The 16,075-nt window shown below is 43.2% G+C and overlaps 1 protein-coding gene across 1 annotated transcript in view; it reads right to left on the reverse strand.

Annotated features, from left to right (window-relative positions):
• Positions 1–15,180, reverse strand: part of LOC141139713 (retinoic acid receptor responder protein 1-like) — a 48,125-nt gene extending 32,945 nt beyond the window's left edge. The window contains exon 1 of the mRNA XM_073626101.1: positions 14,859–15,180. Coding sequence (XP_073482202.1) covers positions 14,859–15,071 — 213 coding nt within the window. The 5' untranslated portion in view covers positions 15,072–15,180. The remainder of the gene's footprint in view (positions 1–14,858) is intronic.
• Positions 15,181–16,075: the final 895 nt, after the last annotated feature.

Below are 16,075 nucleotides of genomic sequence, written 5' to 3' on the forward strand. Positions count from 1 at the left end.
TAAACTTCAGCTGTAAATGAGAACTGAACTGCATGCTGGCACAAGGCCCAGTATTACAATTCCACAGGTAGAATTTTCAGATTCAAGTCTGCAATAAATATATATTTATATTCATATTATTATATTAGTCTCATGGTAAATTTGCTTTATACCAACAGTAGTAAATGGTTGCAATGACTATGCTGTAATTTTAGTCCCCCATAAAAAGAAATGTAGTTTCTACTGAAACCCGATCTCGAAATCTTTCCACATTGCTTGCCAAACATGAAGGCCCATTTTATCTCCAAGTTATGAAAACAAAGTACTTTTATGAGATCATGGGTTTTGTAGATTTTTGTACAGCTGCTTTTTAACAAAGGGGCCCATTCATTTTATTTCTTTAATTTGTATTTCTGTTTTCTCCAAAGCATCAGTATGCATAAAAGCCTGTGTGGATTTATCAGTATCTGTATTGCTGATTAGGGATGAGCCGAACACCCCCCTGTTCGGTTCGCACCAGAACATGCGAACAGGAAAAAAGTTCGTTCGAACATGCGAACACCGTTAAAGTCTATGGGACACGAACATGAATAATCAAAAGTGCTAATTTTAAAGTCTTATATGCAAGTTATTGTCATAAAAAGTGTTTGGGGACCTGGGTCCTGCCCCAGGGGACATGGATCAATGCAAAAAAAAGTTTTAAAAACGGCCGTTTTTTCAGGAGCAGTGATTTTAATAATGCTTAAAGTCAAACAATAAAAGTGTAATATCCCTTTAAATTTCGTACCTGGGGGGTGTCTATAGTATGCCTGTAAAGGGGCGCATGTTTCCTGTGTTTAGAACAGTCTGACAGCAAAATGACATTTTGAAGGAAAAAACTCATTTAAAACTACCCGCGGCTATTGCATTGCCGACAATACACATAGAAGTTCATTGATAAAAACGGCATGGGAATTCCCCAAAGGGGAACCCCGGCCAAAATTAAAAAAAAAAAAAATGACGTGGGGTTCCCCCTAAATTCCATACCAGACCCTTCAGGTCTGGTATGGATTTTAAGGGGAACCCCGCGCCAAAAAAAAAAAAAAAAAACGGCGTGGGGTCCCCCCAAAAATCCATACCAGACCCTTATCCGAGCACGCAACCTGGCAGGCCGCAGGAAAAGAGGGGGGGACGAGAGTGCGGCCCCCCCTCCCTCCTGAACCGTAGCAGGCCACATGCCCTCAACATTGGGAGGGTGCTTTGGGGTAGCCCCCCAAAACACCTTGTCCCCATGTTGATGAGGACAAGGGCCTCATCCCCACAACCCTGGCCGGTGGTTGTGGGGGTCTGCGGGCGGGGGGCTTATCGGAATCTGGAAGCCCCCTTTAACAAGGTGACCCCCAGATCCCGGCCCCCCCCTGTGTGAAATGGTAAGGGGGTACATAAGTACCCCTACCATTTCACAAAAAAAGTGTCAAAAATGTTAATAATGACAAGAGACAGTTTTTGACAATTCCTTTATTTAAATGCTTCTTCTTTCTTCTATCTTCCTTCATCTTCTGGTTCTTCTGGCTCTTCTGGTTCTTCCTCCGGAGTTCTCGTCCAGCATCTCCTCCGCGGCGTCTTCTATCTTCTTCTCCTCGGGCCGCTCCGCACCCATGGCATAGGGGGGAGGCTCCCGCTCTTCTCTTCTTCTTTTCTTCTGTTCTTCTTCATTTTCTTCTCCGGGCCGCTCCGCAATCCATGCTGGCATGGAGGGAGGCTCCCGCTGTGTGACGGCGCTCCTCGTCTGACAGTTCTTAAATAACCGGGTGGGCGGGGCCACCCGGTGAACCCCGCCCCCCTCTGACGCACGGTGACTTGACGGGACTTCCCTGTGGCATTCCCCGTGACGTCACAGGGAAGTCCCGTCAAGTCACCGTGCGTCAGAGGGGGGCGGGGTTCACCGGGTGGCCCCGCCCACCCGGTTATTTAAGAACTGTCAGACGAGGAGCGCCGTCACACAGCGGGAGCCTCCCTCCATGCCAGCATGGATTGCGGAGCGGCCCGGAGAAGAAAATGAAGAAGAACAGAAGAGAAGAAAAGAAGAAGAGAAGAGCGGGAGCCTCCCCCCTATGCCATGGGTGCGGAGCGGCCCGAGGAGAAGAAGATAGAAGACGCCGCGGAGGAGATGCTGGACGAGAACGCCGGAGGAAGAACCAGAAGAAGATGAAGGAAGATAGAAGAAAGAAGAAGCATTTAAATAAAGGAATTGTCAAAAACTGTCTCTTGTCATTTTTAACATTTTTGACACTTTTTTCGTGAAATGGTAGGGGTACTTATGTACCCCCTTACCATTTCACACAGGGGGGGGGCCGGGATCTGGGGGTCACCTTGTTAAAGGGGGCTTCCAGATTCCGATAAGCCCCCCGCCCGCAGACCCCCACAACCACCGGCCAGGGTTGTGGGGATGAGGCCCTTGTCCTCATCAACATGGGGACAAGGTGTTTTGGGGGGCTACCCCAAAGCACCCTCCCAATGTTGAGGGCATGTGGCCTGGTACGGTTCAGGAGGGAGGGGGGGCCGCACTCTCGTCCCCCCCTCTTTTCCTGCGGCCTGCCAGGTTGCGTGCTCGGATAAGGGTCTGGTATGGATTTTTGGGGGGACCCCACGCTGTTTTTTTTTTTTTTTTTGGCGCGGGGTTCCCCTTAAAATCCATACCAGACCTGAAGGGTCTGGTATGGAATTTAGGGGGAACCCCACGTCATTTTTTTTTTTTAATTTTGGCCGGGGTTCCCCTTAATATCCATACCAGACCTGAAGGGCCTGGTATGGAATTTAGGGGGACTCCCACGTCATTTTTTTTTTAAAATTTTGGTTCGGGGTTCCCCTTTGGGGAATTCCCATGCCGTTTTTATCAATGAACTTCTATGTGTATTGTCGGCAATGCAATAGCCGCGGGTAGTTTTAAATGAGTTTTTTCCTTCAAAATGTCATTTTGCTGTCTAAACTGTTCTAAACACAGGAAACATGCGCCCCTTTACAGACACACTATAGACACCCCCCCAGGTACGAAATTTAAAGGGATATTACACTTTTATTGATTGACTTTAAGCATTATTAAAATCACTGCTCCTGAAAAAACGGCCGTTTTTAAAACTTTTTTTTGCATTGATCCAGGTCCCCAAACACTTTTTATGACAATAACTTGCATATTAGCCTTTAAAATTAGCACTTTTGATTTCTCCCATAGACTTTTAAAGGGTGTTCCGCGGCATTCGAATTTGCCGCGAACACCCCAAATTGTTCGCTGTTCGGTGAACTTGCGAACAGCCAATGTTCGAGTCGAACATGAGTTCGACTCGAACTCGAAGCTCATCCCTATTGCTGATGAACAAGGGATAAACAAGAACAGAATTTGACTGGAAAACAACACTGGTGTTCAGTGTCACATGTTGGTTATCACTAAACTCATCTAGTTTTGGGAAGCAAAAGCAAACCACTTCCAAACTGTTGCCACCAAAACAAGAATAGAGGTAAAACTTGCTTCTGTGACAACTGTCTAAGAGGGGATTTTCCCCTCACACTGGAAAGATATCCTCATACTTCCTCTTGTGTCTATAGGACAGGAAGTGAAGGAAACCTTCCCAATGAAACCTAGAAAAAAAAATATTATAAAATCTCACAAAAGTGAGTACACCCCTCACATTTTTGTAAATATTTTATTATATCTTCTTTTCATGTGACAACACTGAAGAAATGACACTTTGCTACAATGTAAAGCAGTGAGTGTACAACTTGTAAAACAGTGTAAATTTGTTGTCCCCTCAAAATAACTCAACACACAGCCAGTAATGTCCAAACCGCTGGAAACAAAAGTGAGTACACCCCTAAGTGAAAATGTCCAAATTGGGCCCAAAGTGTCAACATTTTGTGTGGCCACCATTATTTTCCAGCACTGCCTTAACCCTCTAGGGCATGAAGTTCACCAGAGCGTCACAGATTGCTACTGGAGTCCTCTTGCACTCTTCCATGGCGACATCACAGAGCTGGTGGATGTTAGAGACCTTGCACTCCTCCACCTTCCATTTGAGGATGCCCCACAGATGCTCAATAGGGTTTAGGTCTGGAGACATGCTTGGCCAGTCCATCATCTTTACTCTCAGCTTCTTTAGCAAGGCAGTGGTCATCTTGAAGGTGTGTTTGGGGTCGTTATGTTGGAATACTGCCCTGTGGCCCAGTCTCCGAATGGAGGGGGATCATGCTCTGCTTCAGTAAGTCACAGTACATGTTGGCATTCTTGGTTCCCTCAATGAACTGTAGCTCCCCAGTTCCGGCAGCACTCATGCAGGCCCTGACTATGACACTCCCACCACCATGCTTGACTGTAGGCAAGATACACTTGTCTTTGTACTCCTCACCTGGTTGCCGCCACACTCGCCTGACACCATCTGAACCAAATAAGTTTATCTTGGTCTCATCAGACCACAGGACATGGTTCCAGTAATCCATGTCCTTAGTTTGCTTAGTTTGCTTGTCTTCAACAAACTGTTTGCAGGCTTGTGTATCATATTTAAAAGAGGCTTCCTTATGGGACGACAGCCATGCAGACCAATTTGATGCAGCATGTGTTTACACTGTTATGCAAGCTGTACACTCACTACTTTACATTGTAGAAAAGTGTCATTTCTTCAGTGCTGTCACATGAAAAGATAATAAAATATTTACAAAAATGTGAGGGGTGTACTTTATAAAATCTATCAGGTAGTTAAGCTATATGTTCAAACACTGCTACAATTATGAATACCTCTTTTAATCTCTACAACAAACAAATTGGCCACAGATCTTTTTACTGTAGGTTGCCTCTCACATTTAACTTGTTGGCGGACAATTATAACCAGTGACAGATGGTACTGCACTAGTGCCAACATTAACGCTGCAATGAAACTGCAGGGTACATAAGACAATAAGCAATGGCTGATGCTTCCTCTATTCTGAGAACGAAGGACAAACTAACACTGTTCTATATAATATTTAGAAATGACAATCTGATGTAGCACCATGATGTTTAGGCAGGGTTGCTCTCAAATTTATTTGCCAAGTGATAGTTGCCTTGGCTAATTGATAGGAGGGCAATTGATTTCACCCGGATTCTGGAATTGCTGCACTTCTCTCTTCTGTCACTAGAAGGCTGGGTGTCTGGTGGCATTAGATAAGAAAAGGGCATTGCAAGGACAGATTAGGAATGAATGGGGTGTCTCAGCCAATGGGCAGGGATTTTCTTGGGTCCCTTGGCTGCTGCTGGGAGAGCCTATTTATTTGGGTGGAGTCAGGTGATCTTGGTTCTGTACCACCTGGATGGCTGTCTAGGTGGATGTGTATTGTAATACCATGGGCTCTAGGCTATAAGCCTTGGGCCTATCCCAGGGATATCTGGCTGCTAGGCTGTCTATCCAGAAGCAAGAGAGCAGCGTAGGGTTGGGACTGCGGCTTGCAGTCCAACCAGAACTAACGGTTCCGCCAGGCAAGGGAACCAGTCGTGGTCTGAGGGAGAGAGAAAGCTGTTGCCACTAAGGGACCATTCACCTCGCCACTGGAGACCACTGTGGGTAAGCTGAGGCCAGTGAAGAAGTGGGAAAACTTCAGCAAGTGCCAAGTCAGGGACCCAGCGGGACAGCAGGGGCGATGCTTGTGGAGTGCCAAGCCAGGGACCTAATGTGTCAGCAAAGGTGAAGCTTGAGAAGTATCTGATTGCCAAGCCAGGGACCAAGCAGTGAAGCGGAGGTGACGCTTGAGGACGATACTCAGTGCGAAATTGGAAGAACTCAGGGGATGCAGTGGATCAGTAATGCCGCGTACACATGACCGGACTTTCCGGCAGAAAAGGTCCGACAGAATCATTCCAGACATTCTGATCATGTGTGGGCTTCATCAGACTTTTTCTTTCTAAAATTCTGACTGACCTAGAAATAGAAGATGTTTCAAATCTTTCTGACTGACTCAATTCCTATCAGGAAAACCGTTAGTCTGTATGCTAGTCCAACAGACCAAAAACGACAGAAGGGCAGCTAATGGTTACTGGCTATTGAACTTCCTTTTTCTAGTCCCGTCGTACGTCATCGCGTTCTAAACGAACTGACTTTGGTGTGATTGTGTGTAGGCAAGTCCGTTTCAGTGAAACTCCGTCGGAAAGACCGTCAGAGTCTACTCTGACGGAAAATCCGGTCGTGTGTACGCAGCATTAGTCTAGTGAAAGACTGAGGGCTCAGTGGAAGTGAAGTTCTACAATAGGAGATTGTAGAAGAAGTGAAAGTTCATTGCAACCTTTGTTAGAAACTGTTGCCATAGGAGACAGCGTTCCTACTCATGCAGATGTGGGGTCTGGCTAGATACTTTTCCCTGCATGGCTGTCTACCTAGAGAAATCTCAGAGTCTGTCAATAAACATTGCATCTACTTAAGGGTGTCCTGGCCCAACCCTCTCTCCCACATTTCTGTTTAAGAGACAATAAATCTCTTTGCAGTCAAGAAGTGTCTGGATCCCATCAATCTACTTTGCATTACACCCACCATGCCTTGTAGCCCACTCTACACAGAAGGATGTCAGCTGTCCCTAAACCTGCAGGTCATTATTAGGCCTCAAGGACCCATGACTTGGCTACACTAACATATATCACAAAGACTTTGCTGCAGTCCAGTGAGATCATTCAGCATGGAGAGATCCGACACAAAGACAACTTGATATCCCAGCAATCATCTGCTCTTGTGAGTCAGCATTATGGGGGTTCTCCTCTGGGTGCAAACAAGCACACGGTAAACCCTCTGTGGAGTTTCACTAGGCCCACATAGAGTGCAGTGCTGGGACAAGGTCATCCAGTGCCCCCCCCCCCTCCAAAATGCCACCACCCGCCGATCAGACACACCAAAGGGAAGGGGTCGGTGTGTAGAGCAGCTTGTGGCAAAATGTTTGTGGCATGCGATGAAATAGTACTGATGTTTGTGGTACACTGCAGCGAACTGATAAGTTTAAGATCAGCACACAAATATGGGCCTAAGACTGTGAAGGAAAAAATGTCCTTGGGTTTGATGTCACTGAAAGGAAAAAATATCCCTCCATCAGGGGTGTCATTGAAATGAAAAAATGTCCCCGAGTTGCTGGTGTGGCTGGGAGGAAAAAAAAAAAAATGTCCCCAGGTTACTGGTGTGACTGGGATGAAAAACATGCCCCCAAGTTGCTGGTGTGACTGGGATGAAAAAATGTCCCTCAGTTGCTGGTGTCACTGAAAGGTAATTATTACCTTGCATCGGTGATGTCACTGGAAGGACCACCACTACAAAAGCTCCTCCCCCACCCCCACCTGCCTAGTACAGGGCTCATCCATCAACCCCCCCCCCCCCACTGCAAAGCTCATCATCTCCAGGGATGAGCTCAGGCATGTTTAGACACGAGTCTGAACCTGCCTGAATTATCCAACCAGGAAGCTGTCAAAGATAGTCAAACGTAGTAGAGGCATTCTCCGCCCTGCAGCCGCACATGTACACATCCTGTGCATACATGCGGCTGCGGGATGGGGACTGCCTCTGCAGCCTATGATTGGGTGTTGGCTTTGACAGCTTCCTGGCTGGATAGCTCAGGTGGGTTCAGACTTGTTTCTGAACCCACCTGAGCTCATCATTACTCATTCTCCTCTCAATATAGAACCCCTCCAAGAAATACAAAGCTTCCTCAATTCAGTAGAGAGCTCTTCAACCCACCGCCCGCTACTTACCCAGTCCTACACTATTACAGGAGCTCTGCAGCAGGACAGCCCAGCCTCCTGGAAGCTGCTCCTCCTACACCAAGGAGGCTCTTTCACTTGAGGTGTGTTGTCACTCTTAAACAGAAGCTAGCAAAAGAATCTGGCTTCTGCTTTTAGGACAAGTGACAGCGGTGAGCGCATGGCTAGTGCCATGACTGACAGTTAGAGGTCTAGTTCAGTTAGAGGTGACTAGTATCCCTCACTCTGGAGGAAAAAAAAAGCCCTGTTGACAAGAGTGACATGGCAGCCACTCCTGTCAGTGACAAGCAGGAAGAAGGGAGTTGCTGGAGCTCCCATCGTGCCCTCCCTGTACAGAAGCACGGTGCCCAGGGCACATTACCCTTCTGCCCCCCCCTCGTCCTGGTCCTGAGAGAATGGAGGAGTTTTCCTCACTGTTAGTTCATTATAAAGAGACCCCCTTGGTCACATTCTGAGAAACCAAATCTCAAGAAGCACTGTTATGGCTTGTGTACACAGGTCTTTGTACAAGTCAGAACTGCATCTTTCCCCATACAAGTCAACAGGAATGTGAATACAGCTTGAACTATCTCAGAAGCACCTCTGAAGGAACGTGGATAATTCTCAAACTGATCTCAAAATACAAGTTAAATGCATATGAAAACAAGCTGCATTTCCAACATATGCAAGCCTACAAACAGTTAGAGGGCCCCCCTCCCCCATGCCTTCCAAAAAAGGGCACCGTCTCCATTTGATGAAAGGGCTCAGGCACCGAAATGTGTCAGTACTGGCGGGAAATGCTCTCAAATTTGTTCACCTGAAGACTGTCATCCCCCGGCATTCCTTTCCACCTGTCAAAGTCTGTCCACTGTACAGTATTCCCCTCAGAATAGTAAGAATCATAGACAATACGGGATATTTTGGATGGGAGAAAAGAGCTTTGGAATCTCTGTTTATTGCTATTTCTGTCTGAAGACATGATGAATATTAAAGCTGAACAATCACACAGCTAAATACAGAAGAAGTGAAAAAAAAGAAAAAAAAAAAAAAAAAGAGAAAAAAGGGGGGGGGGGGATATCTTTATCTGCCAGACCACATTTTGTAATTCTGCCAGACCACATTTATGACTGCCATATGCTACAGCCAGGAGTGTGACACCACTTTCTCTTTTAGAGTTCAGGGATACAGTGGTGTCCTCTCCACACCCTCATGATTGAACTAGGAAAAAAAAACAAAAAAAACAAAAAAAAACAAAAAACAAGACACTGATCATTCTACTTCCCTATATCACATGTGTAGGCAGCAGAGCTTGATTGGCTTGCAGTGCTGCTTCCCCTTCCCAGTTGGAGTGCTGCTGTGCAGAGCATGGCAGAAGGCCTATATCAAAACAAATTCCATTATCTATGCTGGATATATGTTAAAATACAGCTCATTTTTAAAGGAATACACAACTACATTAGGTTATATTTTCTTTCTACAGTTTTTTTTTTGGATGAAAAAAAAAAAAAAAAAGTGTCAGTATACTCAAGGCCCCAAAGATAGGCTGCAATGTGCCTTGTACATTCCGATAATGATGACCTTGTGTACGCTGCCCTGATCTTGTAAGCAAAGTGAAGTGCAATTCTGCTATCTGGAACAGGAGAGAGAAGAGCACTGGCAAACGTAACTTTGCTATGACTGGTGGGACTGGGATAACAATGCAGAAACACATGCCAGTCCTTGCTAAAACAGAGCAACAAAGTTATTGGTACAGTGACCTTTAGATTAGAACAAAATGGAGTCTGATGTGCCTGGTGCCTCCTTACAGTGTGTTAAAAATATGAGGGGGGGGGGGGGCCCAAGAATTTTCTGTACTGTAGGGACTAAACAACATTTTAATAAATAACCTTTACATTCTATTTGTGAATGTGTTACTTAAGATGTTCAATATGTAACTTTATCTAACTCATTTCATGTGTTCACTGCCAGAGAGCTGAACAAACATGCCACGCAATGGATGGCAGACGTGTGGGATCATTTACATAGAGGGAAGCAGTGCTCTTTTATTATACTTTTACAGAATATTTTATTAGTGCTAAAACTGCATGTTGGACCTGTCGATATACAAAAAAAAAAAAAACACCCGGAGCAAATCATGTTTATTTATGTGTTGTCTATAGCAAATGAAAAAACTGTTTGCTCAAATGTATTCCTTCAGTTTTTATAAATCCATAAAGCAGGTACATTTATCTTGACAAGAATTCCAAGTAATCATATTTTCAGATCCCATATGTAGCCAAACTGTCAGTCTATGGTCTTTAATTGAATATGTTTAAAGGGGAATTCCAAGTTGAATATGCACAACTTGTTACTATTTCTGATTGCGGTAGTGAAGTAACACAGTGCACATTTGCAGTATGACGATATCATTACGTCAGTGTCTACGCATGCATGATGACACAGGCGCACAAATTTAAAGTGCATGATGACGCCATTATGCTAACTTAAGTGCAATTATAAATAAAGGTAAAAATGGCAGCCACCATTATTACATGTGTTTGGGCACATTTTATTATTTCATGACACTGGATGAAACATGTTGAGTTTTGTGGGGTTTTTTTATGTAGTGCTTTTTTAGTGAATTGTTGGGGTGTGCTAGGATCTGACTTTAGAATTTTTTTTGAGGCAGAGATTATATACAAAGTCAGAGTTTGGACCTGTAAATCTAATCAAGATTCGTTAGAGGTAGTTAGCTGTTTAGGAAACATTCCACAGTTCACTCTCAACTTCATAAGTCCCAGCATATACCTGTAGGAGTTGTATTACCTAATTCAATTTCACCAACCTTTTGTATTTTTTTTTTTTATTTTTTATCTATGTTAGCATCACATGTGGTGAGACACATGCATAACTCTCACGTAACAATCAATGTTGATTCCCACACAGTGGTCCATCATTATGTTTTTTTTGATATTTCAGGCACATTAGAGCTCACAGCCCTATTATATTAAATACTCAATCATCACAACAAATGTTTGAGCATGTGTAGCTTTAAAAAAGGACTATAAGCCCTCATGCACACAGGCTGTTAAAATAACGTTATGAAAACGCCAGTATCTTTGCAGTGATTTTTTTTTAACTTTTTTCAGCTTTTTTTAGCATTTTTGCAATAGCGTTTTTTAGCGTTTGAGCATTTGAGCATTTTTCCGCGTTAGCGTTTAGCGTTTTTTTTTTTTTTTTTTCAATGGATCAAAAACGTTAAAAAACGTTGGTGAATGACGTTTATGAGCGTTTTTCAGCGTTAGAGCGTTTTTACAGCTGAAAAATGTCTCTCAGAACCCACTGGTCCTGGGTTTTTTTTACAGCTTAAAAACGCCTATGCCACTTGCAGCTCAAAAACGCCTAGGTGGGCATGAAGCCATAGACTAACATAGACAGGCCTTTTTAAGCTGCAAAAAAAGCTCAAAAAAGCAGCTGTAAAAACGTCCCTGTGCATGAGGACTAATAGGGATTGTGTAATAAGAGAAATATTGACCCAGACTTCCTAAGAATGCTATTTGCCTGGCTGTCCCTGGCTTCAGTATTTTAGAACAGGCAAGCAGAATATGAAAGTTCTAAAACTCCCAATCTGCATACTTGTTCTGAGACAGAGACCCAGAAACTACTGAATTCATTGGATAAGCATGAAAGTCAGGGAGTTAAAGTGGTTGTAAACCCTCACATATACCCCATGAATGACTAGCCTCAGTTGAAACACAGAGATGAAACAAATACTCCTACATCTGTCTAGCCTACATTCATTCAAAGTGCAGCATTTACACAGGATCTATCAGCTCAGGAGGTGGAGAGCTGAAGTTACATCAGTGAGGAGAGCTCTGAGAGCTGATTGGATGGAAGGGACACCCCCCCCCCCCCTCCATACTGCACACAGAAACAGAGATAAGGCTGTCAATCAGCTGGAGCTCCCTCCCCTGTCACCATTTTTCTCTTGGTGTCAGAAGCGATTCATGCTTATGGCAGAGGAACAAGGCAGCAGACAGAAACGACATTTAGTGCTCTAGATTACAACAAGTACACACTATAGAAGGATATGCTTTGTTTATATTTCATGTCTGAGGTTTACAACCACTTTAATATTGTAGATAGTAAGGTCACTGTAATGGCCTCCATTATTCCCCTTTAGAGGTCTCCTTTAAAAAAAAAAAAAAAAAAAAAAATATATCTCAGCTGTGTAATGGGACAAGATATTACAGTTGTGCTAGCTAGTGCTGAAAGGCAATATCCTATATTTTATTACTTTTGTTGCAAATTAGATATAAAAAATTGCTATTGTACAAAAGATCGGACTGTCCTCTTTCCTCAAACTAACTTTTTCAGCTCAAAATGTTAAACTGAAAGATGTATTCTTTTTTTTCCCTCCCAATAAAGAGCGCATAAAAAGGTATCTAAAATGTATTCAACTTTAGTATGTCTAACTCCTAAACTTTAGGCACTGGCAGGATTCACAAGTCATATGGACCGATTGTAGTACGCCATTTGTATAGCAAATGCTCTTTTCTTGTAAACAAATGCAAAAAAGCACGCAATTTCATTAAATGGAACCATGCCACCCAATTAATGCCAGTGCAACAAAAAAAAAAAAAAAACAACAATTGATTGCCTGTTATGGCAACCGCTCAAGTATGCTATAAAAACTATAGCAACCAGCTAGATTTTCATTAATTCACAGCTTTTTATTTTATGCTAATAGGGTCATTGTTCCCTTTCAGGGGGCATGTACAACCCAGGCACATAGGAAATACTAATGTACAATGCACATCCAGAGGGACCAGTCATGTGCGGGGGGATGACACCAACAGCTAACCCTTTACTCATGTCTTTACTGAGAAGTAAAAAGTTATAACAACTATTGCTTAGCAAGTATACCCTGGTGTAGGTTGTCCAATTTAAATGACCCCTTGAGCAGTTATTACAGCAGGCTTTCTAACTCTTTATACCCCAGAGGAACCCCTGAAATAACTTTATGTCTCACCTCTACTAAAACCAAAATTTATTAGGGGTCAGTGGGAAGAACGCCCCTTACTGTACATTGGTTGTCAATGGGAAGAATGTCCCTTTACATTGGTGGTCAATGGGAGGAATGCCCCTTACATTGGTGGTCAGTGGGAGGAATGTGCCTTACATTGGTGGTCAGTGGGAGGAATGTTCCTTACATTGGTGGTCAGTGGGAGGAATGTTCCTTACATTGGTGGTCAGTGGGAGGAATGCCCCTTACATTGGTGGTCAGTGGGAGGAATGTTCCTTACATTGGTGGTCAGTGGGAAGAATGCCCCTTACATTGGTGGTCAGTGGGAGGAATGTTCCTTACATAGGTGGTCAGTGGGAGGCATGCCCCTTACATTGGTGGTCAGTGGGAGGCATGCCCCTTACATTGGTGGTCAGTGGGAGGAATGTTCTTTATATCAGTGGTCATTGGTAGACACGTCCCTTACATTGGTGTGATTTACCATACAAACAGGTAAAGAGATAAAATGTTGTGCTGCTGGCTCTGCCAAGTGCCCTAGAATTATGCAGGCACCATCAGAGGGGAGGTCAATCCACCACAGCTCATGGAACCCCTAGTAACAACTGGAGGAACCCTAGGTTTCTAAGTAACCCTGGTTGAGAATGGCTGTATTACAGGTACCACCAAGCGTTTTCAAAACAATTCATAATGTTTCTAAACAGCGAAAATATAATATATCTCAAGTTACATGACACCAGGGAGGGAAAATGGCTAATTGGGCCCAATTTGGACATTTTCACTCAGGACTGTACTCACTTTTGTTGCTAGCGGTTTGGACATTAATGGCTGTGTGTTGAGTTATTTAATACCAACTGATCACGTTTATCACAAGCCCTTACATTACATAGCTGGTAGATTTCAAGCTGACCATACACGATACAATGTGATTGTATCATTTAGATCTGCCATCAACTATGTAGCGCAAGAGCCTGCCTGACCGTATATATTGAAGTTCAATGGATTGTTTAGATTTGTCCTTATATTATAAACATTTGGTAAATGTTAAGGACATTGCACAGTGTATGGCTAGTTTAAAGAGGAATGTATAATCAGATTGAGTAGTGTATGGCCAGGGGGCTGATTGAAAACAAAAAAAGAAATGGATTATCCTATCCACACATTTGAGGTGGATGAGGAATTCCTTCCCACTGAGTAATTGTATTCTGATAGCGGAGACTCCTCCACTGTCAGAGTACACCAATCAGCTGACTGCAAAAGTTTTCCAACAGTTCCATTAGACAGAAGTTGATTGTTAGTTTAACTTCTGTTGAGCAAGAACAGCCATTCGAAATTCAGGCTGTCCTCGCTGAACTGGCCAAATTTCAATCCATCTATGGGCAGCTTTACCAAAACAATGTAATACAATTACAAAGACCAGCTTAAAGAGGAACTGCAGTCTGCTCACATAATTTGTAATAAAAAACATCTTTGCCATTCTGAAGCTTCCCTCCAACCACTTTAATAATATTATATATATATATATATATATATATATATATATATATATATATATATATATATATATATATTAGTGATTTTGTACTTGTCAAATATGCTGCAGAAGTCTCCCTCCAATGAATCTGGCTGCAACCATTTTAAAGAGAGAGAGGAGAGAGAGGAGAGAGAGACTAAATTGAGTCTAAATTGATCAGAAGGGAAGTGATTTTATCAAATTGCACATTGATCGGGTGGGGAAAAAAATAAAAATCAAAAGCGTGTATGGCCACCATTATACTGATTATTACCAACCAATGTTCCCCCTCAGCAGGTGTATGCATGTTATGGGAAGCAGAGTGATTTATACTGTTCCTAGATTGTAAGCTCTAATGCCCAGGGCCCCCTAATTCCTCCTGTATTGAATTGTATTGTAACTGTACTGTCTGCCTTAATGTTGTAAAGCGCTGTGCAAACTGTTGGCGCTATATAAATCCTGTATAATAATAATAATAATAATAATAATAATATCAGTGTATAAACATGGAGAGGAAAATCATTAGGAAATCTGATTGAAACATTTTGAAAGCAAGTGAAGAAAGTAACAGAGAATTGTGCAGAAAGTGAAGTAACTACAAGATGCAGATTAAATCTGATTGGTTGCTGCAGGTTACTGTTGTCACTTACCATGAGGGTGGCTTTTTTGACATCTGTCACATCAAGCAGCTGATGGGGAGAGCCGGATTGGTAGTTGAAGAAGTGAAGGGCGAGTCGGGCTGCATGTTGGGCTTCTCTGTAGTTAGTAGGGATGTCGGTGGGGGTCTGATCCCTGGAGGGGGCAGCTTGGATGGTGAAGGGCAGCAGAGCCAGAAGGCAGCAGATCCCCGGCATCATCATCATTGTGTGCTGGTGGAGATGTCTGTGATCAGAGCTGCAGATCCCAGCTACAAATAGTGTGTGTGTGTGTGCTCATCCCTCCTCCCAGAGGGTGTCCTGCCCCTTCCATCACCTCCTCCCACCAGGCTTATCTCTTCCATCCTCCACTTCCCAGAAATCAGCTTATATTCCAATGACTTCTACCTCCCAGATCTCTCTATTCCTTCCTGCTGGTATCCCCTGTCATTTTGTGTGCGGACTAATCCCCCATCCCTCCACCTGTGTGCTCTGATCACAAGGACTTCTACCTCCTAGATCTCCCCATTCCTTCCTGCTGGTATCCCCTGTCATTGTGTGTGCTGACCAGGGACATGCGGTGAGGTCAGTGGCTGGTGAGGCACTTGCTAATATCAGAGCCAGATACACACAGGTTACATACGCCACGATCGTTAGAGTGAGAACAAGAATTCTAGCACTAGATCTCCTCTGTAACTCTAAACATGTAACCTGTAAAAATATTTACAACGTCGCCTTTTGAGATTTTTAAGTACTGAAGTTTGGCGCCATTCCACAAGTCTGCACAATTTTAAAGCGTGACATGTTAGGTATTTATTTACTCAGCGTAACATCTTTCACGTTATACAAAAAAAATTTGGCTAACTTTAGTGGGTTTTTTTTTTATTAATGAAATATATATATATACATATATATATATATAATGTTTCTTTCCACAAAAAAACGCGTTTGAAATATTGCTGCGCAAATACCGTGTGACATAAAAAGTTGCAATGACCACCATTTTATTCCCTAGGTGCCTGCTAAAATATATATATATATATATGTAATGTTTGGGGGTTCTGAGTAATTTTTCTTGCAAAAAAATTATGCTTTTTACATGTAGGAGAGAGGTGTCAGAATTGGCCTGAGTGGCAAGTGGTTAATTAAGTAAGTAATATACAAATAATTATTATATATTGTTTTTTATTTAATTCACTATATTTTCAAAATCTGTACTCAAGCAGGTGGCT

This window comes from Aquarana catesbeiana, linkage group LG04 (assembly GCF_042186555.1).
Source record: "Aquarana catesbeiana isolate 2022-GZ linkage group LG04, ASM4218655v1, whole genome shotgun sequence".
NCBI classification, from domain to species: domain Eukaryota; kingdom Metazoa; phylum Chordata; class Amphibia; order Anura; family Ranidae; genus Aquarana; species Aquarana catesbeiana.